Consider the following 15,784-nt stretch of genomic DNA (forward strand, 5'->3'; position numbering starts at 1 on the left):
GTGCAGGACTTGTCGATTTCGTACTTGGGTGGGTTGCCTCCAACTAGATGTGAAGCAAAGATTCGCTGGATCGTTTTGGCTCCCCTCGATGTGAGATTATACGTCCTGATACAGGCATTTTAGGGACAATCAAGAATCATACTGGCTACATGGGGACAGCTTTGAGGGAGGGCATCAGCCAGCCACAACTGAAGTATTGGGACTATCTTGCCTCATTCCTCCGCAGGGTGTGGTCCACAATAATTATCCACAACGGCAAATGCTGTCTGAACATTAGGCAATACTAGTTCAGTACATTTCCGGTAATGCTGTGAGACAAAAGAGCAAGGTTGGTCACAGCCAACGCCTGCAATGCAGCACTCTGATTTTCCCTCCGAGGGCGAATAGATAACGCAGATCATCCTGTCGGCTCTAAGCGAGATGCACGGGGTGAGCCGGTCTGCCGTACGACGACCTGATCCTGACGGAGTGTGTAGAGCAATCGACAAGCTTTCAGCCAGTCATTGCTGCAACCTTCCGTGTCACCTCAAACTAAGGCAAGATACCTCCGCACCACGGCCAATGATTCACAATCCGGTCTCCCTTGCTGCCGAGTCGATAGTTCCTCCCTTACACTGCCCTACCACGATTTCTTATGTATCTTCCTTAGAGGTAATTGCGTCTTGCCTACTCCTAGACCCGCCTAGTTGGATAAAAGCATTCTTGGCTTTAGGGTTTCTCACCTCTCACATTCGTCTGTTGATTGAGCACCACCGAAGGTCTAATCCATATGTATCCCCGCCAGGGCAAGATCAGCTACCTGTAATTAGGTACCTATCTAGCGTGTGCTCATCATATCCGCCCTGCTTGTAAGACTTGACCCCTACGATGGGGGTGTTGTGGCTGCAAGCAGTTAAACAAGCCGTCAATGGCGTATTCGAGGAGGGTTCCCACCAAAACCAAAAGCGGCAGTGGATCGGTGCACTTGTCTCTTTCCCCGGTGAAGAGATAACTGCGCCATTGCGCGGAATGCCACGTTCCCAACAATACAGCCTTGTTCTTGGGCGCGAGAGGGCAAAACTCACTTCATCAGAAACATGAGTGTGACCCAGGGCATCATGTGCCAGTCGCTCTTGCTGCGGACGCTCTTGTTGAGGGTCTCCATCTGGTCGGCCGAGAGGTGGCGGAGGAGCTCGAACCGCGCCTGTATTTCCCCAGGTGCAATGTGACCGTCCCTGATGGTGACATTCTCGATGCATTGCGCCTCCTGGGCCTTCTCATCGGAAACATGGTCTCCATGGTCGCCGTCATGGGGCTGAACCGAAGTCTTGTGGTCAGACATGGCGGCGATGGACTGGTTCACGTTTCAAGACTGAAGTTGAAGAAGTGACTGAGTGCGAATGTCAAGTCCCTGTAGCAAAAAGGCCAGGAAGGGCTTGCTACAGTTTATATACTGGAGATCTATCCAGGCGAAGGCAAGCCTTGGCCGTTCGTTGAGGATGTCCCCCGACGTCCCCTCTCTGCCAACGGGCTAGCCCCATGGGGCATGACCAAGATGCGGAGAGCCCTGAGACCTGGGTTCCAGCTTGACAGACGATCTTCGCGGGGGTGGTTAGGGTGGCAAGGTCTCACTCCCGCGGGAACAAGGGCTCCCATCATGGCCAGGCGAGTCTCAGGGGTGCGTGACTCCAGTTGAATGCAAGAAAACGGAGAGGCGTTCATACTCTATCTCAGATTGCAGTGGGAAGTATCCTCGGGATCAGATTGGGGTCCGAGAGGTGACGTACTGGCGTAGGCAAGACTAGCAGCGCAACTTGCGGCCTACATAAATGTTGGCTCAGGAGTCAAAGAGCTACGCCAGGAGACAAGCAGCAAAGGCAACGAGCATTGTTTGCAACGGCATTCTACCTTGACAAAGCAAGCGCTACGAGCTATCTATACAGACTTATAAGCAACGAGGCCGCATTCTCGTACGCCGTGAATACAATGCCACCACTAAGGATCAGCCGTCCCAAGATCATGGAACTGCCGCTCCAGGACCCACTGATCCCTCCATCTCGAAGCACCTGCCGGAAAGCCTCTACTGTTGTGGCACCTTTAGCACACTGGGTTCTCGTCTTGATGGTGTCAAAGGGCTGCGTCGCGTAGACGGTGATGATACTGGCCGCTGCCCGATCCCAAACGTGACGACTGGACCTTTCTTATCTGAAGGCACGAGATCCTTGAGAATGTTGTAAGATCCCATGCGCACACCCGAGGTGGCCGGCTGCTTCACCTTGGTGCAAAGCAGGCCGCGGTAAAGTTCCTGGATGCCTCTCTCAGTGATAGTGACGCGTAGAGCTTGGAGTCCGTTGTTGAGCCGTCAGTTACCAGATGTGGCATCATCTATTCTGTGTAATCATGTTGTCAGACTGGTCCGGGCAACAAAGAGAGATAATCGACTCACAGAGCAGTCTTGATGCGCTCAGTTGGTGTCACCACAGTGACGCTCTCGACAGCTCCCGCAATCATGCCGGCAAGGATAGCATACCCAGGCGACAGTTTGCCGTCGGAGTCTGCGAGCTGGTTCTTGATGGCGCCAAAGGAGAGGAAGCGCACGCCAGCCTTGCACGCGGTGGCCTAATCAAGACGACATAATTAATCCACGGTACGGCTGCAGAAACTCGGGCTCTGTATGTATGACTCACGACAATCAAGGACGTGCAGCCGGCGTAGATGGCCCCGAAGCCACCATTTCGAACGGTTCGAGAAATGAGGGCAAATGGGGAGCGAGAGACCTTGACTGAGCTACCAGCGGCATGCCTAGAGCTGAGCTGCGCCAGCATCTTAGCGAATTCAAAGGGATACTAGAATAATGAGTGGCCTTGGTAAGTAGGTGACACGTCAGGTGGAGGAGGCTGAGGGGAAGAGTGAGGGGCCTTTACTTACTGTGATGGTGGCTTCTATGCCTCCTGCAACAGTTCCCGCAGCCAGCGACACCCCAGGAGTAACGAATTGCTTTCGTTTTGTCGTCGTCGTTGATGGCGGCGTGTGTTGCTTGAGCAGTGATGCCTAGGTCATATCGGATTTTGTGACTGCAGCCATGACTTGCTTGCTTGGAGGCCAATGCGAGATGTTGTTTAGCAAAGATGGAAAAGAAGAAGCGGATTAAAAGTTGTTTTATCGAAATGATCTAACACTATCCAGCTGCACTTGCGTTGCATTCATGTCATCTTGTTCCCTTGGAGTCTTCCAGACGGGAACTGAAGACGGGAAGGCTAGACTAATTTAGACAAGGAGGTTAAACTAGTCTTTACCCGCTATAGGTATAGCACCGGGGAGCAACTCTTCCCGCCCGTCCTCTCGCCCTCTTCTCTTCGCTTTCTCCCCCTTTCGCCCTCTACAACGTCCTTGTTCGCACAACCAGCAACGGGAAATGGCCCCTGAGAACCGTTCGGCCGCCCTGCCACCGGCATCTGTCCGTTCCCGTCGACGGGCGGTCGAGGCATGCACATTTTGTCGTAAGAGAAAGGTCGTGGCAAACCCTGGCCGGCCCTGCTTCCCGTGGCGATACTGATTGCTGGCAGATCAAGTGCAACGGTCAGCGCCCCTCGTGCGCCAATTGCCAGACCCATGACAAGGAGTGTGTCTATGAGCCAGTCCCCGACGTCGTCAAGGAGGCCGGGCGGGAACGACACCAGCGCATGAAGCGCCGTAGCAACCGTCATCGCACCGACTCGGCCGACCGGGTCCGGCCGCCCAGCCTAGCCGCGTCATCGAGCGGCAATGGCCATGGTGCCGAGCCCCCTGGCACAGTGACTGGACATGCTCAACAGAGAAGTGGTGATGGAGTCGTGGATGATGACGGGCCATGGGATGCTGCAGCTTCCACCAGCCGCGTCGCTCGTGTCCTTGTGCTGGCAAACGGCAAGTCAAGCTATCATGGCCGCACAAGTACCCTATTCGAGGACAACGTCCAGGACCGTCCTGTCGGGCAAGATGCTCGTCCCCGAATGCCGGACCAGTGGGTAGAGCGTGGCCTGATGGCCGAAGCTGCGAGACAACGTGAGTCGTAGTGATGTGACGACGGGTAGAAGCTCATGTGTATCTCAGGCCAACTGGAAGAGATCAACCTTCGACAGGGCAAGCTCGACTTTGACGGTGTTGATCCAGACCTAGGCATGCATCTCCTCTCGCTGCACTGGAACCGACAACACCACTCGTTTCTCATCACCTATCGGCCGGCCTTCATGAGAGACATGGCCTGCAACGGCCCTTACTTCTCCAAGCTTCTTCTTAACGCCATCTACTTCGGATCCTCCAAGTTCAGCCCGAGGCTTCAAGTCCGTAAAGACCCCAGCGATGTCCGCACCGCGGGCTGGAAGTACCGTGAGAGGGTACGTGAGTTGCTCGGGGGCTCTCTGGATCGGAGCGACATCACAACGATCCAGGCCTTGCTGGTCATGACAAATTCCCTGTTCGCCCTGGGTGATGAGAGAAGCGCGGCGTGGTTATACGCCGGGTTGGCATTTCGCATGCTCATCGATCTGGGCCTGCACGTGAATCTGACACACTCACATCCCTTCTCTGACGAGGACCTCGAGATTCGCCGAAGAGTCTTCTGGGGTGCATTTGGTATGAAATCCCTGCTTGGTCACCGTGGATAAGGCTCTAACACAAGAGCAGTTGTGGACAAGATCCAAAGCCTTTATCAGGGCAGACCGGTAACCCTGAAAGAGGCCGACGCCATGGTTCCAATCAAATTCCTCGACACGTACGAAGAACTCGAGTCCTGGCAACCATTCGCCTACTCTACCCAGACGACACGCGACTATCCCGGCTCACCGGCCTATAGCATCTCGACCTTTACGTCTCTCTGCAAGTTGTCCATCGCAATGAGCGATATCCTGAGCTGCATCTATACTGAACGAACCTCGGACCAGAGCCCGGCCGAGTTGTCAAGCATGCTGGACAAGCTTCAGCTCAAGCTGAACGAATGGCAGACTTCGCTGCCCAACTACCTTCAAGCCCATGTCGTGAGCGAAGTAGTACCTCCACCTCATGTCCTGAGTCTCCAGTCAGTTAGCCGCCCCAGACATAGCCTTGCCTCACAAGATGGTCGGACTAATACTTGATAGCGCCATGTACAACGTACTTGTGATTCTTCTACACCGTCCCTTCGTGGCTGACGGCCACCTATACAACACATTCCGCTCCATCTCAGTCGATTCCCTCATCAAGTGTGCCTCGGCAGCTTCCAGCATCTGCAGCCTCCTACGTGCGTACCATCGTGCCTTTTCCGTACGGCGAGCGCCATACCTGATCTCATACGCGACCTACGTAGCGGCCACTATCCACTGTCGCATTGCTGCAAAGAACGGCACGAACTCGACAGCTTATGCCAATCTCATGACATGCTTAGCCGTCTTCAAGGAGAACCAGGAGACAAACTCGGCCGTGCAAAAGGCGGCTGCCATCATACATAGGCTAATGAACAAGTACGAGGTTATGGTCAACGAGGATGCGCTCGAGGTTGAGTCGAGCACACTTCAAAGGGAACCACAGCAGCGAGCCCGATCGCAGCCCGTTTATGAGTTTCTACGCGGCGATAGCAACATGCACAAGTCCCCGATCCAAAGCACACAATCAGCCAGGCCGACACCACCAGAGTCTGACTGGATCGACATTGACGCCATCATTCAGAGTTTCTTGCGGGAAAATGACCTCAACTTGACTGATAGCCTCACAAACAACTTGAACCAGCCTTCGAGGCCTCCTCTACCGCTCGTTCCCGGCCCGGCAAACCTCCCCACGACGGACGGCTTGAACCATCTCGCAGTTGGGGGGGCTACTGGAGTAGGAGGAGGAGTCGACACGGGTTCTCAGTGGCAACATGCCTTTTGGTCAACCAACTACGAGACGTCGTTGCTGGAAGACCCGCTCTTTGGGTTTAATGGCTCATCTACGGCCGAATTTCCTTGATGGGAGGCGAGCCCCGTTCCTATTTGACGATTGTTTCTGCTCCCGTCCCATTTCCGCCTTGTTCCCGTGTTCCCGTCATCCTCACTCCAACTCTGCCCGTTGTTCCCGCCGTCTTCCCGTTGTTGTGGGTCAGTCAGCTTCCTTGGTTGCACCCTGGGATCAACCATCCTCGTTTCTATGAGGAATATGGGGAATGAAGGAACAAGTTTCCCATCATATCCCAGGCATGGTCTCCTCGGTAGACCTTGCTGTGGTGGCGTGGACTTAAATATGGCACATGGCACGTTCCCATGGTGCTTGGCGAGATAACGACTATTCCACCTTGCAACCACATACATACTTCTACATGATACTATCAACATGGCTCCTCGGCTAGACCGCGAGCAAGGGCCACGCCTCGTCAGACACAGTCTCCCATGTGTCCTTATGCGCGCTGGCACCTCCAAGGGCCTTTTTCTACACCGGAGCGACCTACCAAAAAAACAAACCGAATGGCCGTCCCATCTGATCTCAGCTTTGGGCTCTCGCAACAATGACCCCCGCCAGGTGGATGGTGTAGGCGGTGGAACATCAACAACGTCAAAAGTAGCCGTCGTGTCACCATCGACAAGGCCAGACACCGACGTCGACTTCACCTTTGTTCAGGTCGCGGTCGGAAAGGAATCTGTCGATTTCTCCGGTACCTGCGGCAACATGAGCTCTGGAGTTGGTCCATTTTCTGTTCAAGAAGGCCTGGTGAAACCGCAGCCAGGGCAGACAGAGGTGTGTCATCAGTTTGTTTAAATCCATCACCTCTTTTTCTAACCATGGTCAGATCCATGTCAGAATATTCAACACCAACACCGAGCGTATTGTCGTCGAGACTCTCGAGCTCGACGAGACGGGTCAATACAATGAAGACGGCAACTACACGATCCCGGGGGTGAAGTCACCCGGTAGTGAGGTCAAGTGCTCCTTTGTCGACCCTGCCGGAAGCATGACAGGGAGCCTGTTCCCATCGGGCCAGAGACAGCAAACCCTGAGCATCTCATCCTGTCCCGCCATCGCTTACCTTGAGCCGTTTAGCGTTCGGGTGACCCTCATAGACGCGGCAAATCCGTTCGTGCTCGTGGACTCGTCTTCCATCTCAACTATCCTTAGCACTCTACCGTCCCCGGAAGCCCGGCACCATCTGGTAGAGTCGATCCGTCTCCACGGTGCGGTTGCGATGGGCCTGGCCCCTAGCCTCAAAGCGGCGGCGCAGACTCGGGGTACACCCAAGATCGCTCTCCTTCGATCTCCTGCATGCCGTACGGACAAGGATACCAAGAACCCCGACATTCGTGTGCTATCTTACTCGATGGGGCTCCCTCATACAAGCCTTCAGCTCACGGGTGCGGTATGCTTGGGGGCCGCGGTCAGCATCAAAGGAACTATCGCGGCTGACTTGGCAGCACGAGAAAGTTCTGACGAGCCCTTGCCGCCAACGCCAGAGCGTACACCACCCCATGATATTATGGGAGTCCAAGAGATGGATTATTACGCAAGACATGTCTTGATTGAGCATAGCAAGGGAACTATCTCAGTAGAAGTAGTCAGAAGGGGGGATGAGGAGGTAGCTAGTTGTGCTGTGTCTCGAACAGCTAGAAGGCTTTTTGAAGGCCGTGTTATTTATTATATATAATAGTTGCATCTACAGTAAACTCTTTCAATATGACTTGAGTGCCGGGCTTCCTTTTTAATCCAGTTTTCCTCTTCCTCCTGTCAATCTTCCTACAGAAACTCATCAAGAGAGACACAACCACCGCAAGAGTTCTTGACTCTACTTATGCCAGGAATACTACTGATGCACATACTCTGGAGCTTGGCAGAGATCAGCACGATGCCACAGCGTTCAAGCAGACAATCACGTCTCGCCCGTCGACGCCACCCCTACCGGTCAAACGCAAACAACACTAACTACCGTGGCGAGGGAACCTGCGCTTTCAGTCAAGGCCGAAATAGTTTGGACGATGAGCAGTCAGTGCTGGACGATATCTCTGGAAAATTAGCAGGCCTCGAACTGGAGGAAACAGAGCCGACAGCAAGCCGCCCCGAACCCGCGTCTCAACCAGATATGAGGTCGCAGAAAGATTGTACCTAGCCAACTAAGGCGACTGAACTTAATATACCTCAGCACTTTGGTAAATTAGATCCTGCGATTGCCCGACTGTTAGGTTGGAAGCCGTCCTAGGAAGTCACTCCAACTTTGCCCACGCAGGAGCACGACAGGTCGGCCCGAGCAGCGCTTCCACCTAGCACTGCCGTTTGTGGCTGCGCTTGAGGACGTCAACCTCCTCAAAGATTGGCTCGACAACACAGTGGAGGAGGCGTCTTCTGTCGATGTGTCGATAGCACTTGTTCAGGGAACCTACGTGGGCTCCAGGGGAATCGTTGAACGGATTCCGGTCCTCAAGGATAGCGAGTCGTGGAAATCGGATACCGCTCTTAGAGATGCCCTCATCGTAGCCGCCACATAAGGTCACTCCGAGATCCTCGTTCACCTCACCAAGTGGCGCGTCAGTCCTCAAGGCACTAGATCAGCACGGGGTCGATGTCTTGGGAAAAGATTGTAACAAGAATCACGCGTTCGCCCAGGCCTTCCTCCTGGGACACTTCGAGGTCATTGAGGCGTTTTTGGACACTGCTCGAAGGACGGCATCCACCCCCATCAACATTAGTGACTGCCTAAAGCGGCCTGTCATCGGCGGCCGGGCCAAGACAGCTCCTTGCTTGCTGGATTTCATTAAGGACATGAAAGACGAGGCACACGCGCAGGAGATGATGAATGAGCACCTCGTCGCCGCTATCACCAACGACCGTGAAGCGGTTGTCCGCGTATTGTTGGAGAGAGGAGCGGAAGCAAGGCACCTTCTGATCGAAGCTTGCAGCCATGAGCCAGTCAACATGGTGATCGTGAAACTCCTCGTCGAGCAAGGCGCCGACACCCAAGCCAGGGACGAGGGAGCCACTCCGCTAACCAAGGCGGCGAAAAACGGAAGTCCAGGATATGCGCGGTACCTGGCCGAACTAGGTGCCGACTTCAACGTGCGAGGCCCCCAAGATACCTCGCCTCTGATGTTTGCACGCGCGGTGGCTACCTCAGATGCGTCCCCTGGCTACTCGAGCATGGCGCAGAGCTCAACTCGTGAGGCGAATTGTCTGTGTATTCGATTGGTTGAACAAACAGACTCAGACAAATCACACTCGATCGATCTTGCGCGATGGAAAGAATCATACTGGAATAGCAGCGTTTCAATTCCGCGAGAGTGAAATGAATCCGCCAGTGGGCCCTTGTACCTGCAGGAGCACGTGACAGCCTGAGACAGCGCCAGGCGGGTTGAAAAAAAACACCGCCGGCACTAGCACCAAAATTGTATGGGGAGAGCGGCGGTGATTTCTTCAACCCACATGAGCGCCTTCGGCGCTAGGCACCAATCGACCAATTAACTTGAAAATGATCCGCCGCCTCAGGCCCCGCAAAACGAGCCAATGGATATGAAGAAAAAAACTCTGCGCCTCGAGCGCCCAAGGTGCTCAGAGAGCGGACCAGTAGAAATGGAGTGCATAGCACAGCCTCAGGCGCCTCAGGCGCTGCGATCACCAATTGACTCGATCTCAGACTGCGTCATCGCAATCCAAATCAATACATGAGCCATGTGTTTTTCGCGTTTTTCTCTTGAGCCTTGCAAAATTTAAGAGCGGTGGGAGTAATTTTAATGAATTTGGCTGCTTTTTTTTTGAGGAGCTATGTATATGTAGACCAGGTGGGCGCTTTGCGAGGCAACCTCTCGCTTCAGTATGATCACCTTAGTCTCTATGATGTCGATGCTTACGATAAAGAGTTCGACGTCGCAAGTAACAGTCGGCCGATTCTTGAATTCATGTCTAGTGCTGGAAACTTTTCCGGCAAAGAGGACGGTTGTCGACACCCGGGGCCACAATCGTCTGAAGATTTGCAGTGTTGAGTTCTTCTTTGTAGCCTACCCGGAACCTGGTGAGGCCTAAAACTGGTGTGTGAGCCAGACCAATCAGAGCCATTATTCAGCCTTCTATTAGAGAGCTACCTTTGGTCGCTCTCATTACCTTCTCAAATTAAAGTAGCTCCGTAACTTTCCTGTTCAGCAGACTGCGTCGTTGGCCGTTTGCTGACTTGTCCTCCTTGGCTCTTTTCCAACCACCAAAAAATTGGCGAATCAATTAACGTGGCGACAAAGGCAGCATCAAAGTACCAGATTACCTGCCTGTGCAACGCAAATGAACGGAGGATCTGGGCGGTAGAGATATACCCCTGGGCGCCAAACCTGCTACTAGACTAGGAGTCCAAGTCAGCAGCACCCTTCCATTTGGGATCCAGCGTTCATCTGGCGGAAGCAGTCCCTGTTATGGACGAGATAGGCTTGCCATTGACAGAAATCGTTGATCGAAGTAGGCGCTTGCGAAAAGTAGCTATGGCTGGGTCGTTTCCCTTCCGTGTGCAGAGGATACGCCCGCTTACCTGGAACTCCGTTCTGGCTCTGACTAGGAAAGAGTCCAGCTCAAGGCAGAACAAAGTTGCCAACAAATGGTGTGCGATCTATGGTATAGCTTCAAGTATCGTAGGATCGCAGACCACCAATAACCTTAGCATGGGCATGGTGGTGATGTTGTCAGGGGGTGTGGGCTCGGCGAATGTTATGTCGAGTCTATGCACTCCGTTACGTCCACTTAATCTTTCCGTGACACTAACGGCGTCGTGCTAATTCTTTCTCCCTTAGATAAGAGCCATATCGGCACATTTGAAACGAACGAACCAGCCATCCTTGATAAACCTTGATTTTAGGACCTTAAGCTGTGTGGCTGGAGGGGACCCAGTTCCAACATCGAGAAGTATGTCTCCAGCCAAGCAGGAAGGAGATGAAGGAACGCTGAAAGTGATCTTGGTAGGCTGTTCAAATTCAGCGGCACACCCCTGACCGGTCAGTCATTGAAGGAAATTTCAGGCACAATCAAAGCCCCTGAGGGTAACAGTTAATTTCGATTCGGTGAGCAAAAGTAGCGAGGGAACTACTGCATCGGTGCTGGCCCCTTATGCTATCGTGAAGAGTTCTTGAATTAGCATAAGGAAGTCAAGCTGGTCCTGGATATGCCCTAGAATAGTGGGAGGGATAACTTCATGAACGCCACCCTGTCGATACAGGGAATGGATTGCCCAGCTGTCGGGAGTCAAGTCCACATCATGGGACCTGCTCCTTATCTGTCAAGTACATCGCAACTGAGAACAAAGAGAAATAGATCTTTAGCTTCGGATGTGTCAAAGGTTTGAGAGCAATTTCTGCAGACCTAGTGGCCACGTGTGACCCTAAGCTAAGGGACCCGAGTTAAGTAGTAGAAACAACTATTCTTACTCTTGGCACTTAGCCAGTCATCGGAGAATGTGGATAGGGCGGATCGATGTATCGACACTGCTGTTCACCCGGGCACAGCCGATCGAACAAGGTGAGCAGGCCGCCCAGGCTTGAGGTTAATATCGCCCTAGAGAGGAGCAAGCCATTTTCTTGGGAGTTGGTAGCTGTTACTTTACTTGCTTTCGTGTTCTGATGCATGCAATCAACAGAAGACATCTGTCAGATTGAACCCTGGACAGGTCAGATCCAACTTTCGGTTTATAGACGCCAAAGTAGAAGACCTGCAGTGTATGTTGGGCAGATAGTGTCTTAGTGAGATGCTTGATGCTACTACGAGAGTGTCAGAGGAGAAGAGATGCTGTGCCGATGGTACTTGGTCCAGAAATTTGTGAGGTGATCCAACCGAGTTGGAACAGGGAGATCTTGACGAGAGGGCGAATGAGATTGTAAGATCGACCGCCGGAGCTTAGCGTAGACTCAAAGGCTCTACCAAAAAAGAGATTGAGGTGTCCTACCGCGGGGTGAAGGCCTGCATCACGAATTTCTGGCCAAGTCAAGAAGCCCATAGGAGGAAAAGCAGAAAACACCAGTAAAGGGCTTCGGAAGCTGAGAGAAAACAGCACTTTATAGCTCGATGCGGGATATCTTGATTGGTATGAGGGTCTCCGTCTCTGGTTCGCAGCATTGAAGACCTTCCTTCCACTTGGAGCTAGGAAGAGCGCCAGTGCTTAAGAGCAAAGACTCGTCGCCTTCTCTTTTATGATCTATGTCTAAATTAAGGCTCTCGGGGCGCTTCTGAGATTTCTGATGGACTTTTTGATACTTAATTAACATGATGAGGTTTGGACACTTGGACCCCGGATTTAATGTAGAAGTCAGATGCCACAGCTTCTTAGAGTTGGAAGTGAGGGATAGTCACATCTCGAGACCCAAAGCTAACGACTACATGGGAGGCCACCGATTGTATTGAGAAGAAACTTTTGGGGCGCCATGTGTCTCTTGCTTCTATCCCTTTTTGTAGGCGGGACTCTACCAGAAGCAAGGCGCCATTTTAAGAGCAAACTAGTATTGTTTCTCCTATACCACAGAAAGGGCACGGGAGGTGTCTGTGTTCCGCAATAGGACATATGGCTCCTAGGAAAATGATATCCACTGTGCAATACCACCGTTGCGACATTTGCTTTCACCGCCGCCATCCTACTGGTCTGGGATTATCCCCGACTCGCTCCGTCTGCAACAGATGTCGTCAAGCTCGACGTCGCAGGGAGACAGAATGGAATAGGGAAGGCGATTGGCGGAAGCAACATGGTTTGAGTGGCCGACATTGCCTCATGCAGGCTACGGGAAGCGCTCCAGTGGCCGCCGCGGATCTTGTTCGCGCTATAAAGAGCAAAGAGGGGCTTAGTAAATATATTTAGCACTATTATTGGCATCACAGTGTTAGGGACGGTGTTTAGGAATCTAGTGACAAAAGATCAAGCCAGATTAATGTTCATGACGGGATATGTTTGAAGCTACCTCGGTCCTCGAGGCTGGTTGCAAAACAAGTCTCGAAACTGAATTGAACCTCAATTGCGCTGCATTGACTGAAGTGGCCTTGGGCTATGAAAATAGTGCTGAGCGGTAACAGAATTGTAATTTGCTCAGTGTCGCAATCTGGTGGAGGAAACATGTCCCTGGTTAGGTCTGGACCTGGAGTAGATGATTCTATCCACGTCCCTATGGCACATACTCTCGCAATGTCCAAATTGACAAGAACGCTCGGCCATCTTGGGCTCCCTTCAGGCCCATTTGCTCTCGGTTGGAGCCGAAACCAGTGAAAGAAGATCCCAGCACTGCTGTGAATTCCCATGCCACTGCTTGACATCAACATCGCCGGGTTCCTCAGCGGCTTCGTGTTTTGGTTTATTGACCACAGATACCAGCCGGGGCTGCCGCATTGGTTGGAGTTGAGGCTCTAGCTTTGTTGATGGGTAAGATGCTCGCTGACTTAGTCTTTCCCGATAGTGGTCCTCCTTCTTTTAAGGAGAGCCCGCACACTTTGCACGCTCATCAGAGATTTTTTGAACCATAAGTATCACACTGGCAAGTAACTCAGAGCCAGGAAAGACTCCGGAGTGCCGGGCTCTACCAGTAACGGATGATAATCCACAATATCCGACTCGACCAGTAGTTGATGGTCTTGAAGGAACTGAAAGCAAGCCAAAAGACTAGGAGTGAGTCGAGAAATTGGATTTAGCCGGGAGTAGTTCACGACTGCTGTACTAAGCTCGAGTATGGACCAATCGTTAGATATCGAAAGCAGTAAGTTATTGATGCGGAGAGAGCACAAGTGAGACTGCAAATCTTGCATGGCGTTTGGCAACGAAATCTGACTGTGGGTTATACCAACGGCGAATGAACTGGTGGTCCTACATTGAAGCGCCGGTGCAGCAAAGGCCCGGAAAGATCGATGGAGAGGAGAAAGATGCTGAGAAGTTAGTTCCTCAAAGTCAAAACACAGAGATGAGAGATGCAGATGCGACGTCGTTCCTCTCCCCTATGTCGCTTTGCTCTGAGCCCACCCAACCGTCAGCACGACCGATTCTTGACTTCACTCGTTCAGAGACAAAGTTCTAGGATAAGGTAAACGAAAGACACAACAAATGGACACAATAGTCAATGGTTATCAGCTTCAAATCCTATATCGGAACAAATGCGTAAAAGCACTTCAGAATATTCTCTGGCGACCAAGTTGGCCCAGAAGCCGCATACGCTTATCACAGCCGTTGAAACAGCACCGACTTGAGCGTCGTAAGCTCGCGCACTGGAATCAAGGACGATGAAGGAGAGGGAGGGAATGCCCGCGCTGGTGGTTGGATCTCTCCTTATTCCTTTTGTCTGACCGATTGTTAGCTCAAGGCCTCCCAAGCCCTCCACATTGTCGTGAAACTCTCATGTAATTCACTCCAGAGAGTCATAATCTTCGTGGCGCACTTATCAGAGATGCTAAAATGTGTCAGCGGACACCACCTTAGTCGAGGACAATAGTACGGGAAAGTCGGGGAGTCGATCGCTTGATGCGCCGGAACAAGCAGCTCTGAGTGGCCTACGATAGCGTCGTGGGGTCCCCGTATAATAAGCAACCACCCGAGTGTTTGGATAGGAGTCAAATGTCCCGCGCGCATGCTTGACAAGGTGTGTCTTCTTCGAGACGTGACAGAAAGATCAACCCGGATGTCACATACTGGATGCATGAACGAAGGGGCGCTGTTTTGAACCTTAGAGGAAGCATCAAGTCGGATATCAAGCGGAGTACGGAATATGCACGACGTGAAGGAAAAACCTTGTCTTATTTATTCAACGATACTGCTGGGAACTTCCATCCCGATGCTCTCTCGCCAGCTAGAGGTGATTTCACGCCGTGCGTGAATAGTCCAGCAACCACCAAGACCTGTCCTATCAGGTATGTCCGAGAACTCTGCCTTGACTTTTCAACAAGCGGCTTGGATAGATCTATGGTGATGTGCGAGAAGACGAGTTGTGGGGAAACCTTCTGCCCAGGACATCTGAGTGGAATGATTGGCACAGAGGGTTACATGCTCAACCCCCCCCACCTGACTCTTTATTATTTTGGCAATGCACCAAGACAGTAGAAAGGGGTTGAGCAGCTATTTACGCCTTCCAGTAGCAGTAAGATCCGTGCAGTTCAGGTGCGAAAATATAAGCCGCACCAATTACGCCCATCTTGCGCTCCATCGTACTGCCAGAGTAACCTCCTCCTGCCTAAACCTACACTATCAGAAACTCCAATATGACCTCGACAGCATCTGACGCCGACCAGGCGGCCAATAGTGGTTGCAGTCATACACAACTGCGACCAGTCTGGCAAACCATTCTGGTGGGATTCTTCGTTTTGGGACTCCTCCCAGGCCAGACCCTAACAGCCAGCATGAGACTATCAGCACCAAACCCAGTCAAACTAAAGCGGACGCTGTAGTAGTGTATTGATGATCCTGAACCGAAGATATAATCTCTATCAGGCAAAACCCCAAGTCTGCTGGCGATGAGACTAGACTAGGACTAAAACCACGGCAGCTGTCCATCCAGCGAGAGACACTGAATTTAATTTCCTCGGAGACTGAATCTGGGTCGCTACTCGGAACTCGAACGCGTCCTCCGTCCCGTCAAGGACTCTCTCTCGGCCCCAGTGAAGCAGAAAAATACTTGAATTTCAGGGCTTTGGAGGAAGAGTATTTGAAGCGGACAATCAGGTGGCAATCCTGCATATTATCTTCAGCGAGGTTCAAAGCCAGACGCAAAGACAAGACCGTAACGAGGTAACGGCTCTTTTTCCCCTCCTCCGCAACTCTCACCAGACCCCACGCTCCTCCCTTTTCACCTCCTCCACTCAAGCTTAGCCTACACTTGAGCAGCAAACGCATCTGTTGACGTCATCA

General features: G+C 52.3%; 4 protein-coding genes across 4 annotated transcripts; 2 read left to right on the forward strand and 2 right to left on the reverse strand.

Annotated features, from left to right (window-relative positions):
• Positions 1-1,060: 1,060 nt before the first annotated feature.
• On the reverse strand, positions 1,061-1,321 carry LRP88_02181 (uncharacterized protein; the record flags this gene model as incomplete). Its single annotated transcript, XM_083238850.1, has 1 exon — positions 1,061-1,321. One exon carries the CDS (start codon positions 1,319-1,321, stop codon positions 1,061-1,063), a length of 261 nt encoding a protein of 86 aa, XP_083105445.1.
• A 1,020-nt stretch (positions 1,322-2,341) lies between these two features.
• LRP88_02182 (uncharacterized protein) lies at positions 2,342-2,804 on the reverse strand (the record flags this gene model as incomplete). The annotated part of the gene is made up of 3 exons (XM_083238851.1): positions 2,342-2,369; positions 2,426-2,598; positions 2,667-2,804. The coding sequence occupies 3 exons, from the start codon at positions 2,802-2,804 to the stop codon at positions 2,342-2,344; spliced, it is 339 nt and encodes a 112-aa protein (XP_083105446.1).
• A 590-nt stretch (positions 2,805-3,394) lies between these two features.
• Positions 3,395-5,940, forward strand: LRP88_02183 (transcription factor domain-containing protein; the record flags this gene model as incomplete). The annotated part of the gene is made up of 5 exons (XM_083238852.1): positions 3,395-3,436; positions 3,546-4,023; positions 4,072-4,593; positions 4,645-5,035; positions 5,097-5,940. 5 exons carry the CDS (start codon positions 3,395-3,397, stop codon positions 5,938-5,940), a joined length of 2,277 nt encoding a protein of 758 aa, XP_083105447.1.
• Positions 5,941-6,472: 532 nt separating this feature from the next.
• Positions 6,473-9,231, forward strand: LRP88_02184 (uncharacterized protein; the record flags this gene model as incomplete). Its single annotated transcript, XM_083238853.1, has 4 exons — positions 6,473-6,495; positions 6,552-6,702; positions 6,755-7,318; positions 8,557-9,231. The coding sequence occupies 4 exons, from the start codon at positions 6,473-6,475 to the stop codon at positions 9,229-9,231; spliced, it is 1,413 nt and encodes a 470-aa protein (XP_083105448.1).
• Positions 9,232-15,784: the final 6,553 nt, after the last annotated feature.

Source organism: Fusarium phalaenopsidis (genome assembly GCF_050370095.1).
Source record: "Fusarium phalaenopsidis strain FUZ10S chromosome Unknown contig_32284, whole genome shotgun sequence".
NCBI classification, from domain to species: Eukaryota; Fungi; Ascomycota; class Sordariomycetes; order Hypocreales; family Nectriaceae; genus Fusarium; species Fusarium phalaenopsidis.